Below are 19471 nucleotides of genomic sequence, written 5' to 3'. Positions count from 1 at the left end.
CACCCTGCTGGACCTCGCGGCCCCTCTCCCGGCTTGCGGGAGGTTCGCGGCATTCCTGGGCACGCACCAGGAGGACAGCAGCGCCAGGCCACTGGCGCGATGGGTCTCGCGAGAGAACTGACCGTCGCGTGGCTGTCCGTGGATTCGAAGGCCAGTTTGTCGCTCACTGAGAATAAGGCGGGCACCCTGTAGACAGCCGCGGTAAGGACCGGTGTTTGATTGCATTAAGAAGTGATGTGGCGATGAAAGCCAACAGCCCCCGTCTGCCTGGCGCCGGTCGCCGCGTCTGCAGCTGGGGGGGGGCTCCTCCCCAGCGAGAGGGCTCCCATGCCGGGAGCCAAGGGCATTTAAATATGCTAGTATTAGCTACCGATTCTCTACAGCGCAAGTTCACTGCCCTTCTTTTCGCTCTCTTTTATACGTCACGGACACAAAGTGGAGCCACGTCTATTTGTCTCTGATGCCCGCTCCAAAGTTAAAGCTCCCATCGCGCTCATCTCCTGGACAGTTTGCTTTAACATGCCATATACTGAGGAGACTTTCCCCTGAGTATGCAGCATTGTATAAATCAGATGTTATGTAAATATCAACTTGTAAATGTGTGTGTGTGTGTGTGTGTGTTTAAGTTCAATTCTGTGACAATTCTGCTGGTATTATGACTTCTGAGAACAGCACTTGACGTGTCCATATTAAAGGAGGTAAGTTCAAGCATGGCAATGAGAATAAATACATGTGGCGATCTTCATGAGGTGCTGCAGTACACTTAAGACTAGACTTTCACAACATTGTAAGTAAGCTGGGGGATATATTTTAAAAACTAGCTGTTGTACATATTTTGTTTACAGCACTGACTATAACTAATCTCTGGCATTTTGTAGAAACCATGTATGGTGTATTGACATAATAAATGCTGACACTAGGAGACAGACTGCCCGTGCTGTGATCCAGTTTGACAACACCTGGTTAGATTTGGGGATTCTCTTCTGTGACTTAGCCTGAAGCAAGTGAGGTGTGTTGATGCGCAGCATGTTTTACTGCAAGGGGTTTTGGAGATGAGCAAGTCTCTGATTATATATGCATTCATGCATGGAGCGCATACCTAAGCTTTTTACTAACATAGGCAGTTTTTTGGTAAGAAATTTCATGTAATTACTTCTTAAGAATTCACCATTTGCTGTATACTTGTTGGGTATCTAATCTTTGGTTTTAAATATTCAGTCCTAGTATACAGACTTGAGCAGAATGTCTCACACTGTCAATAAATATTCTCCGTGTGTAAGCACAAAGCTTTGTAGACGGGTGGGAGCAGCACAGTTTGGGAAAGGAGAGTAATTTCTGTGTGTCCACATGTGCAGTATCATTTTTGGCTATTTCCATGTGAGTATAAAAAAAAAGTTTTATGAACAAAAACTTTGATGGAGGTTGAGAAGACTGCCTGTTGGCTTTAGGCACCTTACAGTCTGATTGCTTGTGCAGGGTAGAGTGTGAAAGGAATCAAGATGCAGATAAACCTGGTGAAACTGCGTGTATATTGGTTGGGGAAGACGTTGGGGAGACTGGCTGTGGATACTCGACAGATCGAGCTATATGCTTTGTCAGGTTTTATACTGCACAGGAAAAAGTTTATTGCCCAGCTGTTGACGCAGGAAGCATCATGTGCATTGGATAATAAGTAAAGCATCCCCTGCTATCACCTGATCATTTTCCCCTGGAGACGTGCATTTGTCTCCCCCAGATAAATGATTAAAAAATCTGAAAAAAATCATGTGCAAAATCTTTGCCATAAATGAGGAAGGGTTTCTACAAGCGCACAGAAAGCCTAGCTCATGTTCTTAAATATGATTGAGAAGCTAAGCCACCCATAAAAACATCCAGTAATACAACAATAACCATATTTTTCAAGTGGAAGTCTGTTTTCTCCCCAGCAATGAAATCTTTCTGTTAATACTTTCTATTCTGTATGTCATCATTTCTCAGCTATCCTCTTCTAATATGACCGGATATTATCCCAGAGAATTAGTCTTACTATTATTTGGAGAAAATTTGTATACATGACAGAATTGGATCAGAACTCAGATTGCAAAATAAGATCTACATTTACAGTGGCTGTACCAGGAATGCATGTTTGTGGGCAAGGGTCATCATTACATGCAGTCAAACTGCCTGAGTTTTCACATTTTCCTTTGCAGCAGCTGTATGCTTTGGCTGTGTCTGTGACCATAACTGGAGCTTAAGCTTTCCAGTATTAAAAGTAGTTCTGCTCAGGTTCCTATCCAGCATATCTTAATAAAATAAATAAGATGAATAAAGTTGTGTCTCAAATTCCTTACAGTTTGTGCTATTCACTGAAACTTTCTCTTTACTTGTCTGCTGATTTTTCCCACATGTGAACATAAAGGGTTTAATTTTTCATAAGTTATTGAGTCAAAGATCCTCTATGAGTACTTTCGGACTTTCAGGAGTTCTGTAATTATAGACTGGTGCTGAGGGTAGCCAGTGGCCCTAGAGCTGACGCTGGGAAGACCGAACACAACAGTTGAACGTCTGGTAGAGTGTACTGGCTTTTCTGCAACTTCAGACAAAACCGAATTAAGAGCAATTCAGTTATTTAGTTGTAAGTAACTGCTTGCTTCCTGATGTGTGTTTTTTAGAAGGTGGATGAACTGTGAGTGTCTGTCTGCTACACAATCAATAGAATTAAAATCCCTAGCCACTTATTTCCTGCGAAGTGATTAAAATCCACTTTGTACATAGTTTATGCTGGCCGTACCGCTCCTTTGCAGCCATATGTCAAGGTAATTATTAGACAGTTTATGAAGTGTTTAAATATAACTGGTCAGCATAAATCTTCATAGAGTGTATTTTAATAGTTTTATTCCATTCAGAGAACAAATGGAGTTGAGCTTTGGCTGGCCGCCCTGTAGTCTCTTCCAAACTTACATAGCGGTATAGCTCTTTCAGCTTTCGAGCGGCAGCTTTTCTTAATGTTAAGAGACACTGAAAGGATGCAGCAGTAGATGGTTATTCTCTGTTTGGTGATGTGTAAGTGGCACAAAAGATTTGGTGTTGTAATTTGCGAACAGGCGTTCTGCCTGCAAGGGGGTCCCTGTGGGCAGGGAGCATCAAAAGCTCTGCCATTTGCTTGGCCATCTCTAATAAACCTTCACATACACGACATGTGATTTTTGAAATCTTATTTCCATCGTAAGTCCAAGGCCTGGTATTAAAATTTAAATTCAGTCTTTTCCATTCCTTCCTCTCTGTGTGGTTTATTTTCATATGAAATTTAATAATGAATTTGAAGCCGATGACTTCTTCTAAGCCAAGTGGTCCCTGGAAGAAGCATAGCTACGGTTTCAAGACATAGGATTGTTGATGCTATGATGGGGCATCATCTCTAAATCCTACCCCAAAATGGGATAGACATGTTATCTTGCTGGAATCAGTTAAGTTTGATTAGGTGGCAGTAGATTTCACCTTAAGTATTTATTTTTCCTGTGATTACATATTACTTTCTTTGATGGTTTAACCAATATTTGAAGGAAGTTACAAGTGGTTTGTAATTAAGACACTGGACTGAAAGCCAGCTTGGATTCTGGAGTCTCTGGCCTGATTCTGAGTTTGGGTGTTATTAACATGGCTGATGCGTTTGTGTTGTTATATTCTTGCTGGCTGAAGTGGAAGCAAGAACCATCTGATAAGCAAAAATCCTGTTTAGCTGTTAGCTAAACCAAAGCAGTGACTGGCCATTTTTGCCCTAGAGAGAAGCCTCCTGGGCTTCAAATAAACCGTGAATGCTTTTACTGCCTTTCGCGCTATGTGAGAGGATACCTCGGTACTCCAGACTTACATCACAATGAATTAGGCTCAGAACTAAGTAGGAGTATTTTTTTTAAAGGAAAGTAAACTTTTCTTTTTTAAGCAGCTTGTTTGTAAAGATTTATTAAGTTTTTCAAAAAGTACCTCTAGGTCTAAAATAGTTCTCTTACTTGCTTTCTAGTTCAATTTTGTTGGGAAATTGCTTGGACCAAGAGGAAACTCCTTGAAGAGGTTACAAGAAGAAACAGGTGCAAAAATGTCCATCCTGGGAAAGGGATCCATGAGGGATAAAGCTAAGGTACGGTGTCTGGATTCAGGTTGCAATTAGTGTTGAAACATTTGTGTTTTAGCTGTTACGCTTAGATTGCCTGTCTACTTATTAATGACTCAATTAATACACTCATAATAGACTCTGACTCCAAGGATAGTTTGTTTATTTGAAGTTACATCAATTTTTTAAATACAATTTTTCTCTTGCTATGCAAACCTTGCTTCCCATATAATTGTAGACCTCCACAGTTACTGTATTACCACTGTTGTATAGGTAATTCACCTGAAAGATAAACCAGCTTAAAGTTCATTTGTTCTGAGAGGTCTGTTTCTCCTGAGAAAGTATAGCTTGTATAGACTACCGCTGTAATATTGGTGTACATAAATAGGTTTTCTGTTTTGTTTATTGTTTCTTTAGAGATGGGACTTTTTTAAAAGATTGAATATTTATTCAGGGCATAGTTCTAAAAAAAGATAACAAACTGGACGATTTGCTTAAATGTGTGTCAAAATGCACTATACATAAAAGAAGAACCTTGTGTTTGGAATCATTGCCTGGTCAATGCACCTAAGGTAATGATCTGTAAGGTAAGGCAGCTTCATATATATCTGACCCAAAGAACAAGTACTGATTGCATTGTGCCATCTTACTTTACAGTCTGTAGAACAGCAGTATTATGGTCAACACAGAAATAATGACTGCTAATTTCACTGAACTGTATATTGCCTTTAGTAATGTTGTGCATTATTCTGCTTTCCTTTCTTTCACTTCTGTCGTTCATCTCTGTAGCTAAAATAATGAAAGCAATAATACACCAGAATAACGGAAGGACTAATCAGGATTTTATGGTTGGCATTATTTGGTCTTGGAAATGCGTATCAGCAGTCACACATGCATTATGAGGTCTCCAATTGCAATATTGGAAAAATCAAACCACAAAACAGACAAATTAGGCACACTGAATGTATTTCATTTTTTCAGAGATTTCTTTATGACATTGGGCATACTGACACTTCAATTATCTATTTAACATTATATTTTATGATAATAAATGTTGAATACACTACAGATTTTATTTCTAGATATTGACAAGTAAAGTATTTTATGACTTCTGGCTTACTTCTGGAATGATAAAAAATGACTCCCTGGATGAATGAATGCATGTGCTGCTAAGTAGCAGTAATTTGCATCAGTACTGCATCTGCCAGCTCCATTCTCAGCCACCCACTCAGATTATTATTGCCAAGAGCAGTGATTGCCAGACAGGGGACTGTGAAGGGCTTGTTACCAGCTTAAAGATGTTTAAAAACACAAATAGTGAGACTGAGCTCTCTGATTTTTGAGATTGGTCACTCTTCTTATCATATCATTTGAATTTCATCTGATCATAACGGATGGTGCCAGCATGCCAGTAATACATTCACTCATGAGTATGTCAGAAAAAACAAAAATCAGGGTATTTTTTTTCCTCTTCATAGAGTATTTAGTGCTTAAGTGTAATCTGAAGTTAAGTATGAACTTCACGGAAACTCATTTGTATAAGAATGGTGTAAAAAATGAAGTTCTAGAGTAAAATAGCATGAAGTACAGCAGTGATGGAAGCAACTTAGGTAGAGAAGGCCTCGTAAGCAACTGTTGTCTTAATCCAATTTAAACATTACTGACTCAAAAGAAAACAAAATCCCTGTGCAATTACAGTGAGAAGTAGGAATTATCTGGTCTGTGTACATCACTGATACCACTTCCAAGCAGAAGAGGCTGAGAATGATCATGGAATGGGTAACAGTTGCAATTAGCATTTCAGAGAGGATGTTCTAGGTTGAGATACTGGTAAAACATAAAGCAAATATATATGACTATGAGCATAAAGAATAGTGTGAATTGTTACATAGCTAACGAAAATACAGCTTGCTCTGGTTAAAACAGTTTTCTTCCCATAAAACAAGCCTACTAGTCTTATTTAAGCAGTATTTTTTTACTGATTTAAATACAAATTCCCAAAGTCTGGAGGCTTGTTGTGGTTATTTTGTACCCTACAAGAAACCATCTTATGTATATTGGTGGATGAGTCTTCCTTGTGGAGGAATTTCCAAGAAAAATATATGAAATTTCTCTCTGTAAAGTGGAATTGCCTTAAAGCTGTCTATATTAAGCCATGAACCATACTAGTCCCTAGGCAGACTGCTTTTCCCCTCCAGTCCAGTGCAGCCAGATGCTAAGCTGCATCAGAGCAGCAGAAACAGAATTTCTGCTGGAAAACACTAGATACGCTTATGCCCTAAATCCTTAGGTAGTTAGTGTTTGAAAAGAACTGATCCACCTATTTGGTTTTTTTTTTAGTGCCAGAATGACAGTAGGCAAACGCTTGGCTCTACAATGAACCACTCTGGCCGTACTCTGTGTAATTTTGGGCATATGGAGGAGGGGCAGTTTCCAGTTCTGGGAAGCAGACTCTGTGAAGGGAGGTATATCTGCTTCTCAGAATTTCCTTATCTTTAAAAAACAAATCTGTGGCTAAATTTCATAGACTAAAAAATTTGGGTTGTCCCTTTCCAGACCCTCAGGGGACGCTTGTTAAGAGTGACTTGAGATTTTTGAGTATCTGCTGTGCCTAAAGTGTGGGAACAGGAGAGGTTAATTTGAAAAGCCAATGCAACTTACCTAAAATAAATATTAAGAACAACTCCAATTATGTGCTAAATATCACAGAGCTTATACATGTGTCACAGAAAGTTGTGTTAGAAATTGTTGAAGAGATGCCCAAGTGTAACTGCAGCAGTTTTGCAGAACATCATTTGCAATACAAGGAAAACTTACGATTCTTCCAGTGCGGTATGGCTGATGTGAGTACTTAAATCTCTGTGCTTCAGCTAATACCACTGGCTCAGCAGAAGTTTAGTTTTCTGTAACAGGAGAAAGATCCTACCGTGTTCTGACAGGAAGAACAAGCACCATCATGAAACATTGACAGTCCACTAGGCACAACAGAAGATGATGCTGGCTTTTAGATACTTCTTCCTTTTGATTTGGCATGCAAAACTGTAGCTAAAATTTGAAATACTTATTAGCTGCATAACTCCCATTTATTTGTAAATCATAGAGAAAGTATTGTTCAACATGTTGAGCATAGCTGTGACCACTGAGAATTGTGCCCACCCTAAGAGCACAGCCAGTTGCCAATGAGTTTTTAGAACGGGTTGAGCTCTTGCTATCTTGATGACTTGCATGCTGCCACTAAAGGTTGTCATTCCTGTAGTAATATAGCATTATAAATATGCAAATACATTCTTCAGAACAGGTAGTGATGACATTAAACAGAGTCATGTTGAACTGCTTGGCTTTTGATTCTTTCCCATTTCTTTTTCTTCTTTTTCCAAACAGCATAGGAGGCAATTGTAAAGGTAAACAATCAAACTGAAGTGACAGGATAAATCTCATTACAAGTGGAATGAATTGATTGCTTTCATACATAGATGCAGATTTTCTCCTTTTCAACCATGCAATGAAAGCTTTTCACTGTGCCATTAAAAAAAATAAATGTATGCAGTGAGCTGGAATAGCTTTTTTTTACATAAACCATAGCAGTAAGAGCATGGATTCTCTTTAAAAGAAGCAAAAAAGTATGCAGCAATGTTTCTTAAACACTTCTATTTCTTGAGCTAGTTACCTGCCAGAGTTACGTAAGAGAAAGCAGTCTTGGGGCTTGCACCATTTCTCCATATTCCCTGGTTTTAGAGTATTTATATGAGTGGTATTTTTTTTATTCAGATTACTTGTACACCAATGTGCAATAAACATGCACTAGATAGTATACATAACCTGGTCTTTGTGTTTTGTGGAACTTCAGAGCATCATAGGCGAGAAAGAAAAATGGCAATGGTTTCATGCAGATGGGGCTGAAAGGAAAATTTTTGTAGGAAAATCATTTAGGGCCAGAGATAAAATAACCACACTGGTGCCATTAGAACTGCCTTTAAGGGCTGCATGACCTGCCCGTGGATTGCTGGAGCCTGGGGAGAGTATGTGGGAAGAGTCAAAAACATACTCCTCCCCGTCCACATTTCCCTGAGAACCCTCTACTGATCGGAGAGAAAATACTGATCTAAGGGACACTGGTCTGAGGTAGGACCTCACCCTCAATAACAGGCGTGAGAACAGATCAACAGCATTAATCATAGTCCAGCCATGATACTTACCTGCAACATGACATCATCTCTCTTTGTTAGGTTTTTTTTACTAGAGTAGATGAGGCTGTATTTGGTGAGGCTTGCCTGGAATGACTATATGTAGCATGGTACTAGTCATTAATTGGTATGGATCATGCTGGTGAAACAGAGCAAATGAAGGCCATGCATGATCCCAGATTAACAACTGAAATGCTGGGCAAGGCATAGAAAAAGCAAAAACATGTTGAGAAAGGCAAGAGGACTGGCTGGAGAAAAAAAAAAAGACAGGTATAGATCTTTTGCAAAAGAAAAACTCTACCTTGTACAGAATTTTATCTTCTGTCTTTTGTCTTTCCCATTGCATGTGTAACTTCATGGTGGGGACATTCAAAGAAAAAGATGATGGAAATTTTCCAGTGAACACAAAATTAAGTAGAAAAGAGGTATGTGGAGGCTCCAGAATTCTGAAACAAAGAAGGGTTGTGAGAGAAATCTTGAAAGCGTGCAAGTGTTGTAGTTGGAAATTTTTCAGGGTAGAGTGTTTGTGCACTTTTTTTGTTGTTGTTTAAGAACTTTTTAATTTGAAAATTAACCTAAGTGAATATATTTGGAAGAACTCAATAACCTAAGAACAGTAAAATGTTTTGATTTTGCTTTAGTAATATTTCAAGTGCTACCCAAAGGAAGATTTTTGATTGCTTTTCATTTTGTTAAAAAAATGAAAAATGGATTTTTAACCTGATTATTTTTCCTGAAAACTCATTGTTCATCACCTGCAAGACACTTCTTACAAGACAGATTAACTATTTAAACTGAAGAGGCTCACATTGTCTTTGCAGAAGTCACAGACAGTCCAAACATCTTTTTGAACCACTTTTTACTTACATGAAGCAGGATTTGGAAATTAATGCATAACCTGATAACAAGGCTATATATTAGATAAAAGAAAGCTAAATCTTCAATTGCTACAGTAGCACGTGGGCTGTCAGCCACGCATGAAGGAAAATGTAAGTCACAGTGCTTGAGTTAAATCTCCTGAATACTGATGTGTAATTGGCAACCCAATTTAAAGTCTGTCTTTTTACCTAGAGAAATCCTGTCAACACCAATTCCCGTTTTGCACACTTTCTGTTTTATTACCCATTTCTTTCACTGTTTGAACTTCCACTTACGTCTTTTGTCCTGGCTATTTGGAAGATGCTGTTATTAAAGATTCCTGTTTCTTTCCTCTAAAACATGGGAAATCAGAGAACAAACTTGCACTGCAGCTTCGAAAAATCATGTAAACTATTTGTCCACAACTCAATGTTTTGTCAGCTACTGAGTGAACTTATAAATGCTTTTTCTTCAAGTTTTAGTTGTTGTTTAAACTAGCTATTAAAGAAAGAACATTTCATCACAGAAGAGTTAATTGCAGTAGAATTATCTGCCTTTCATTAATCTGTGGGTTAAGTACTTTCCAAAGAAGCTCCACTCCCACTGGACAAGGGCTTGTCCCGTTAAACAGCATTTCTTGCATTAGCTTTTCTTTTTAAAAACCACAGGTGTTAAGAACTTGTTGGCAAATAAAAGGATCTCAAGTCAGCACGCAGGTTACCTACCTAGATGCAGTGATTAACGTATTGGCTTTAGTGTGGTTTTAACAGCCATATTATGCAAGTACCTTATAAAAGATTCTGAAAATATGGGGGAGCTGCAGCACACACTGGTCTGTTCTCTGCAAATGCTAAGTGCCCTGACTGCTATCCTGCAACCTTTAAATATATGCTTAAATATCTTACAGGATCAAGTCCATATATATAATGTGAATGGTGCCCAATAACTTTTTTGGCTTGAAGCACAATATATTTTTTCATTAGATTGTGTCTGCCATGAGTGTAGTGCCCTAATAGGGGAGAGTTAATTCTCTGATAGCATTCTCTTGACTTCATTGGTTTTTCAAGGCTGCATAAATAATGCTAAGATAGCCCAACAGGGAAGAAAAAAGTTGCAAGTTTTGTCTATAGGAGGTGATGATCCAAGTATTGCATTATGTTCTTTCCAAATCCTATTGCTTTACTGAAACATGACAACGAAAGTGTCTTCTTTAGTGTCCTGAGTTTCAAAAGCCTTTGAGTGACACTGTCTGTTACAATCATTTAAGCTTATGCAGTATGGCTACATATGCTTTATTTCCTTCCAAATGAGAGTGGCAGCATTCTGAAAAAGAATAAGAAATTACGAAACATGCTGGAAAGTAAAAAAAAAAAAAAAAAAAAACCCCAAAATCACCTACCAGGTTTTACACCGGTGCCACCCCACTCGTGCCGGTGAGGTTGCTCACTATAGTTATGGCTATGGTAGTTAAGCCCAGTGTGTCATCATGAGGTTTCAGCTCTTACAGTTGGAGATATAAATATGGGAATTTCTATAAAAAGTCCATTTTAGTTCTTTAAAACAGAACCTGTAGGTTTACTTCCAGCCTGCTGGGAGTTTTGGTCTGGACTCTATGCAAAATCCCTGAAATGTTTGTTTCTTGGGTAAGATGTTTCTGTTTCACTGAAATACTCCTTTATCATCTTTAGCTGTAAAATCTCTAAGAGTAAGGTAGAGCAATGTGTGGCATTGAGTTTAGAAAACTGGCTGACATCCAGAAGCATCAATGGCTAGTTTTAAATCACTAATTGGTGCTCAGCCATTTAATCTTTTTCTGTTAGGTTTTCCTTTGCTGTGTGTAATATTGGCTTTGTATTTTTATCTCTACAGCCATGGTACCTTACAGCTTACAGCCATTTTACCCCAGAAACAGGTTTACGGCCAAGAGCAGGATTAGGCCCTCAGCATGTCTTCAAGATATGAGCAGAAGTTACAGTAGCACACTGCCTCTGCTGCAACACATTTTGTTTCCCTTCCTAAATCTCTCCAGCTTCCTGATACGGACTGCTGTGAAGCTGTAAGGACTATAACAACTGACCAGCAACAAAGAAAAACGCCTGCAAAAGGAAACAAACAAAACGCAGACCACCCCATATTTTGAAACTGAAATCTTTAAAGTGTACTGTAATCTGCATTCTCTCAGTTTTTCCTTCAAGTGCGCATGTCAGAAGGTACCAAAGGCTTTCAAACTCTAAAGCCAGGTTTTACCTGAAAACAATTTCCAAAGAACATACTTTCTCCTTATACAGAGAAACTGTAAATCTCTTGGCAGACATAGATTAGAAGAAAAGACCGTCTTTATCACTGTTTCTCCAGTGTTACTCATGTTCTAGCAACTTTCAGTTGCTCAACCACCCTGGTTTCTTTGGAAAATACCTCTATATATCGCCTCTAATGTGTTGTAAACTCCTTTTTGCCCTGATAAGGGAGGGAGTTTGAGGTAGATACAGATCACACCCAATATTTCTTAGAATAGCTTTTATTCTTTAAGCTGTTTTTAGTAATGACAGGTAAACTATTCTCACAGCACATTCACTTAGTCGGTCTTACAGCTGAATTGCACTCTCACGATTATCTGGTTAGAGCAATGTTTGGGAAGCCAACTCCACCTACATACTCGGAAAATAGAGGGTGATACGGTAATACTGGCAGGTCAATGGTAGGTGTTCAGAAAGTCCATCAGAAGGTCCTTTATTTCATCAGATGCATATGTAATCCCATGGCCTTCATCTGCATGTACCAGTCGTCGTGGATGTGGGCCGAGTTATGGAACCCATTGCTGACACCAGTGTGTGCTGGTGCTCAGCAGCCTCTTGGTGTTTTCAGACTGCATGTTCTTGCAGGTTCACCAGCACCAATAGTCTCCAGGGCTTACCAGTCCTTGGGATGTTTTCATGTGCCAATTTCTGAACCATACTTTTTCTTTCTTTGTCCTTTTCCTTTCTTTTTCTTGAAACTATTTCTCCATCAAAACTTAAGGATACCTATAGAATCAATTCATGCAAACTCACATGGGTGGGACTTTCAATGTTTGGATGCTCATCTTGGCTACCTCTCTGTCTGGCTTGCTGGCTGAGGTGGGAGCAAACTCAAAAATATGAGGCCATTGAGCCAAGACACAGTGAACTGGCCCTACTGGGATAGATTCTTCCCTTCCTGACATTCAGATGGTCCTGTCTGCATACCTAATCAATGAGATGCCTTATGATGGATAGTCCCTTATCTATCAGAACACTCATCTGTGCTAACAGGCATCTCCTTAATATCATTGACCAGTAACTTTGGATTTGGAACCTGGCTAGAAAGATCAACTGCCTGTTATCCTTCAATTTATGCAGTTTCAAATGATCTGCAACACCGTAACCCCTGGCCATTTCAGTTTGTGCTATAAATTTTGTGGAAAGTCCATTTGTTTCCATTTCTGTCAAGTTTATTTGTTTCCTTGCAGTATGGATTTTTCCTTCTGAAGGTGGTTTGTCATGTTTATGTTGAAGATTTAAGGTGTTTTCTTTGACTTCCCTCTCTGAGTTTTAGAACCCGTTTAAGTACATAGCCCATCTTCCTGCAGAGAGAACAGTCTTTTCTCCAGTCCCTCCTGAGTTAAGAACAGGTCTCCTTTGTTTTGGCTGGATGGCTCAACTACTCTGACCTTGCTTAGAGGAGTCAGGCTTGAGGAAAGCTTTTTAAAAGCTTTTTATCTGTATGTATATGGAGAGAGAGAGAGAGAGAGAGAGAAAGGGGTGTGTGTGTGAGGGGGTGATACATAGCTGTGATTCACAGTTGAGCGTAAGTCGTTTTCTATTAGCCAGTTCCTTCTGATGTCTTCTACAGAGCGACTAGGGATGTCTGTCTTTTATCAACAATTTGAAATTCCCATGCTATTTAATATTCAACTCTTCTATCCCCAAAAGATGCATAACCGCTTCCAAAGTTTCAAGATTGTTTCGTAACATTTCCTAAATGTTTCTACAGATTGGTAGGAAATTCCCAGAAGATGACACCACTTTCATTTTAAGAGGAGTATAGCTGAAATGGCATTACTGTCAGATTATCACCAAATTATTCAACAGTGTTCCTTTCGCTTCGGTATAAAACTTACTGTCTTCTCAAGACATATACTTGAATAAGCCTCCAGACCATTCCCTGTTCTAACTGTGGGTGATGTGTTACATTTTCTTCCATTCTGAGTTTCATGTGGCAGGTAAAGAAAAAAGCATCAATAACAAACCACCCTTTATACCGGAGAAAGATACCAGTACTGCTCAAGGTCCTCAACCCCGCCACGCGACTGTGTCCTCCCCGTGTACGAGGCCCTGTGGCTCCTCGCCTCTGCCACAGTGAGTTCCACCTTGCTGGAGTCTCCCAAGTTCTAGAAAAATCTCTTCTCTAGAGAGGTGGCTTGTGGTTTCATGCTGCCTGTCAGCTCTGACCTGGATTTCAGGGTCTAGGTCTGCAGATCGCACAGCGGGGCCATCTGTTGACTTCTCCAGTCAGATTCCAGTTCTTCTCTGCGTCTTCTGCCTGGTCACTGTAGGAGCATATGAACAGGACTTTGTTGTCCCTTTAGAGAGGTCATTTATGTCTCTCAGTAAGCAACCTGTTCCTACCCCCATAGCAGCTGGAAAGTTTTTGGTTGCACTTTTATATAAATTGTTATTTGTGAGTGAAGACATCAAATTTGTGTCGGCAGCTTTTACGTGTTACTGCTGAAAACAAGTATTACAATATTATAGCTAGAGCCCAATGTACTGCAGCTTATTTTCATACAATTAGATACTTCCCTGTACGCAGTGTCCCCTCCTGAAAAGGGACGCAGGTGACAAGGTAGTTGTTGTTCCTCGATACCGGAGCTTGTTTTCACTGGTGCAAGATCTGGCCTACTATCAGAGTCAAGAATTAGCTGTCAGGAATTCCTGGCTCACAGAAGCACGGTTTTTATCTCCTGACCATCTCACAGCCAGTCCCTCCCTGAGGCAACAGAAACAAAAAGACCTTGGTGAGGATTGCTATGCTGGCGTTTTGCTCAGTGAATATTCCCCAGGAGAGAAAAATCCTAAATTGAACAAATCAAAAAAACTGTATGGCCTTTTTGCCTCTTAGAGACAGATTTTGGACTATAAATGTTGGGCTGTAAATATTGGAAACAGTCTGCCTCATTGATTCTATATCTACTCACCCATGATTTCTGGGAAAAAACTATAAATGCCAAACAATTTGTGCAAGCTTGTGTGCTTATTAAAGGAAACTGAACTGAAGCCTCTGACCTTGTTGATATGCTGCGTTTTATGACATTATTTGCTATTCTATAACAAAGACTTATGTTTCTGCATACACATGGAAAATTGGAACACTAGTTTTTATTTTAAATTGGAAAGATGGCAGAAAATATCTTCCTAATCTTGACCTATATTAATTACTGATGAAAAATTAAAGTTCAGAGGTTGGCTGCATGCAAAGGTAGGTTAAAACAATCAGGAAAGTGGGACACACTTTTAAGTCCTTAAAATGTTTGTAATTTAAATAAAACTTGAAAACTGTTGGAGTGATCTCCTTTGACTCCTTAAGAAATACATAAGATCTCCTCTAACGCTCTCAGTATCCCAGTGGTGCAGTTCTTGCACTGCTGAAGCCAGTGGCAGTTTTGCTAATGACCAGTGAGAGGAATAATTCACTCTTAGTATTTTGATGAATGAGCGAATGAAATTCAAATGCAATCTCCAAATATTTCTCTATTAATTTTTAGACTAAAGTCCCGGTCTGAAGAGTGAGATGTTAGAATGGTTGCAGAGATTCAACCAGATCTATCACTTTTAGTATTTCCTGCTAACCTGATTCATGGAGTGATATGATACTTCCATGTAATTAGTGATGGCATTTTCAGAACGGAATAACCAAGAGGGAAATTTAACTTTGTGTTAAAAATTTCATACTCTGAGGCTGATCGTTAAGAAAATTACATTGTCCTCACAAAAGGATTCTGTCAGACCTCAAACAGATGCTGAAAAATCCCTGGTTTATTACTGATGCAACACAGTGGTGATATTAAAAGTCTTCATCGCCTCCCTCACATCCAATGTTAAAACAGACATACATATTTCTTAGCTCTCACAGGACATTTGTAAGACTTCGCGGCTGTTTTTAAAAAGTTGGGACGCATTCTTCTCTTTCTGCTAAATTAGACTGCTTCCAAGGGATGAACTGTTGAGATAGTGCGTCAGGTTTATTCTTTCGCTTCTCAGTTAAAAGCGATGGAGAAGCATGAAACTTTAAGAGAGGCAAAGCAAATAAGTGGCAAAAGAGAGGAGTGTGGGAAAGGTAAAGATGGTCCTTAGTGAAGAAAAATACATACTATTTGAAGTAGTGAAAGATTACCTGCTTTATGTTTGCCAACTTGTAAACATTTAGCAAATTTTTGACCTGAAAAAAGTTTAATTTTTTTGTTTGTGGAATATTGTAAGGTTTTCTAAATACCCCAGCGAAGTGAGGAAAGCTGTGTACAGGTGTATCATGCATTAGCAACAAGCTGCTGAGTAACTCTGCTGCAATCTCCCTCTGCCTGCAGTGGTGCCAGTTGGGCACCCCAGAGTCCGAGTTTGACATCCAGGTCTGTGCCAAACTCCTCTTGATTTCAGGTCGTTCAGATTTCATCGGCCAGAGAATCCCTCGGTGCTTGCTGGTGCCGCTCGGTTGCTGCCGGTGTCCGCGGGGGACTCTGGTGCCTCACCTTGCTGAAAAAGTTGGGGCGTGAGACCATGCCGTTGGCTGGGAGATCCCCTTCTCCTGCACGTGGCATTTGCCGACCTGAACCGCGTGGCCAGTGCGAGTCCTGACACTAACGTCAGTGCCCTTGGAGCAGGCAACAAGTTTCTTAAAAAAAATAAGCTCTGGAAGAAAAAAAGCAGGACATTCATGTGTGAGAGAGAGGAAGATAACCAAAAAATGAGACAAGGAAATTATAAGTAAAGGAACTCACTGGCTTACAGCAATTTGGGGGTCTGTAGATCTTTTCACATGGCTGTTTTTTTCTCATCTATGCTTTTCCAGACCAGTAATTTATATTCCAAAGCATTTTATTTATCTACATGCGGCTTCATAAAGACCAGGTTTGATATTGCTGAGGTTTGTTTTACAATTATTGTTCTTGCTGTTTTACCTATAGATAAATGCAAAAAGCACTGCTTTGAATTATTCGTAGCAATTATGTTAAATCCCAGTTTTCCGTGCATAATGTTATCTGTACTCTTGAGGATCATGATAAATACTTTTAATATACTTTAATGGGTAACTGTTACAAGGAATTTTGCATTGCCACAATAGAGGCAGCATTACAGTAAATTAAATTACAGTGCACACAATTAAATAGAATAATGAAAAAAATCAGACTTGGAGCAACAGCTCTTTGGAGTCCTCTGAAATTCGATTCCACGATAAACATAATAGGAGAAGATGGTGAGTGGAATTTAGATAGCTAAGCTAGATATTATTTTGTTTGTAATATCTCCATCAGGGATTAATGTTCTCTTATTCAGACATTGATTAGTCTCTGGATTATTTTTCTGATTGATTACGGTTGTAACGTAGCATTCCTTTTTCATTTATCTCCTCAACATCAATGTAACTTTAGAGCTATAACTTCATCGTTGTACAGTTGTTATGCAAACTGCAATAATTTGTGGCTTCTCAATAACAACTTTAAGGAAATCTGTACAGATTTAACTTGAGTTTATAGCCATATATTACCCCAAAAAACCCCTGCCTTCCTTTCATCTTCCCTGAAAAAGAGAAATCTTAATTTTACATATTCTCTGACAATGTTCTCCTTTCCAAGAACACTTGACCATGAGTTACGTTTCTATTTATCAAACATAGCTAAAGTAAGGCATGTGTGTAGCTCTGGACAGTCATTATTTTGAATATACGATGAAATCAGAAGGTACGATATTAACACTGCAAGTGGTATTATTGATTTTTTTCCTTATTTTTCTTATTTGTATTATTTTTATTGGAGATGAACATGAATTCAGCCCAATACGGAGCTGGTGTTTGGAGTCAGGAGGAATATAAGTTTTGCATTTACTTCCCATCACTTTGTGGCTCTGGCTTTCTTTCCTAGATTCTTAGTTTCCCCACAATAAAGAATAACAGTTCTTGCCCATCTACTTCAGAGGTGTCTACAGAGAATTAATTCACTGATAATTATAAATCATTGATGAGTGAGTGAGCCGTTATCCCTGCAGAATACATCCCACTCTCAAGGACACCTGTGGTTGTGCTCAAGGCTTTTAGGTTCTTTTCCCTTTTTTGTACTGGTATGATATTTTGCCTATTTATGAAGTCACATATTCCATTGGCTTAAATCAGATCAACTCCATTTATAATCCAAAAAAGAATGAATTTTTATTGTTACAGAATTTGGAGAGGAGGTGGGAGGGGTAGCAGTTAGCCGTTAAAATATGCACACAAAGCCTTACCCTCATCCCCATCTTCTGTCATCTTTCGCCTCTCACGCTCTCCGAGAAGCTGCTTTGAAACCAAGCCTTCAGAAGTAACCCTGGCACTTAACACCAGACCCTGATCTCATAAACTGTGTTAAGAAGACATAGGAACACTGTTGGGATTTTTTTAGCTTACAGACGTGCAAATGCTTTGCTGAATTTAGACCTTACAGGCAAGTCCTCCCTTCCTGTGCTTACAAACCCTTGCTGTGAAAGTCAGTGGCTGCACGTTGTGTGTTTGTTCTTCGGTGCTCCAGCAGATGAATGATTCAGGGGATATCTACAAACTTTGAAGAATTCCCATAAAAGTCATTTTTTGAAGTGGGGAAAAAAAATAGTAAATAAAGCCCGCTTTGTTTTTCTGTCCAGCTACAGGTCCCGCATCATCTCCTGTTATATTAAAGAAGTCTGTTATCAAATGCTTTTTATCTGGCAAGAGAGGGAAAGAAGGATGTTTCTATTGTATTACGTTGTTAATCCTTCTCCAGAGGTGTGTTTATAGGGTAGGGAGATATAGGTAATGGCTAGCAAGCCTTACTTCCTTAATTAGAAACATAATTAACCATGCATATAACTCTCTCAGCTCTAGTGTTACACCGGTATTATATTGAGTCTCTGGCTATTAAGAGACTTGATCCATGGCTACATACGTACGTCCAAAAATAATGATTCACATTTCTTTAAATTGCTGTAGCAAGTGTGTACTCCTGAATAGCTTGACAATAAATTATTCTGGTTTACTGTTTCAAGGCCAAACTTGGTAGCAACTGTTGCAAACAGAATATTTTAGTTTGTTCATTCAAAGATGTAGCTGCAATTGCTGAAACACACTCCACAGAAACGAATCATTTGCAATCGTCACACAATGAAATATAGGAAGCTTTTTTTTTTTTTAACTAGTTTTAAGTAGGAGGCTTAATCATGGTGCTAAGAAGTCCATGATAAAAAATTATGTGATATTGAACCTCTGAATCAAAATCTGTTTTTTCTCCCCTTAATGATCAGACCCCAGATAATTTGTAATGAGGATCATATGAGTCTCCATGTTTTACAGTTCCTGTACTGGAAATAGCTACCTTTTGTTTTGTCTGTTTTCTGCCATCTTCTCTTTCCTCTTTCTTTTTGCATGAGCAGAGCAATGTAATGAATCTGCAGATTTACTTTCTCCTCTCATGATGCAGGCACTTATCACAGGGAATGAAGCAGTGTCTCACATTGCTAGCTAGATTATATACAGTCCTTGATTAATAATGTAGGTGGATAATGCTTATTATATATACCAGATTTTTTTTTTTTTTTTTTTTTTTTGAGAAATTCTTAGCATGAGTTTTCCTTTCCACTATTTCAGTTTTGAGTGGTCTGCTTGTCCTGGGGCTACTGCCCAGCACTACCATGCAAAAAAGATAGATAAATTCTCACTTGTGAACTCTTTTCTTCTGAATATCCCAAAGAGTACATAGGGAGAGAAATTCTGCTGTCAACTCTCTAATCAAGTTACTCTGTAGGCCCTCTGTACAACGAATGGCAGCCCCCTCCGTCAGACAGTCTGTTCCCTCTTTGGACATCTGCATCTCCTAGATAGATGGGATGAACCTCCCTGTCCTCGCTGACTTACACAACTAGCTGAGGCTCCACACCTGACTTTTGGGGAGCTAGAAGTACATGAGATAGATACTGGCCTTTCTGATCCCACAGTCACTGAGGGAGTGAGACTGTTCAAAATTCCTGGTTTGCTTTGAGGAAGCCTATTCTGTTCCAAGTTCTAGAAATAAGAGAGATAGCATCTGTCAAAACCTGTATCTTGA

At 39.1% G+C, this 19471-nt stretch overlaps 1 protein-coding gene across 2 annotated transcripts in view; it reads left to right on the top strand.

Moving 5' to 3' along the window:
* The window catches only part of KHDRBS2 (KH RNA binding domain containing, signal transduction associated 2), a 353375-nt gene that overhangs the window by 124442 nt on the left and 209462 nt on the right, over positions 1-19471 (top strand). For both annotated transcript variants that reach the window (XM_049818294.1, XM_049818293.1), the window contains exon 3: positions 4001-4117. In XM_049818294.1, the coding sequence (XP_049674251.1) occupies positions 4001-4117 (117 nt within the window). The remainder of the gene's footprint in view (positions 1-4000; positions 4118-19471) is intronic.

Source organism: Accipiter gentilis, chromosome 15, assembly GCF_929443795.1.
Source record: "Accipiter gentilis chromosome 15, bAccGen1.1, whole genome shotgun sequence".
Classification (NCBI taxonomy): Eukaryota; Metazoa; Chordata; class Aves; order Accipitriformes; family Accipitridae; genus Astur; species Astur gentilis.
This window is presented reverse-complemented; position numbering and strand designations above follow the sequence as displayed.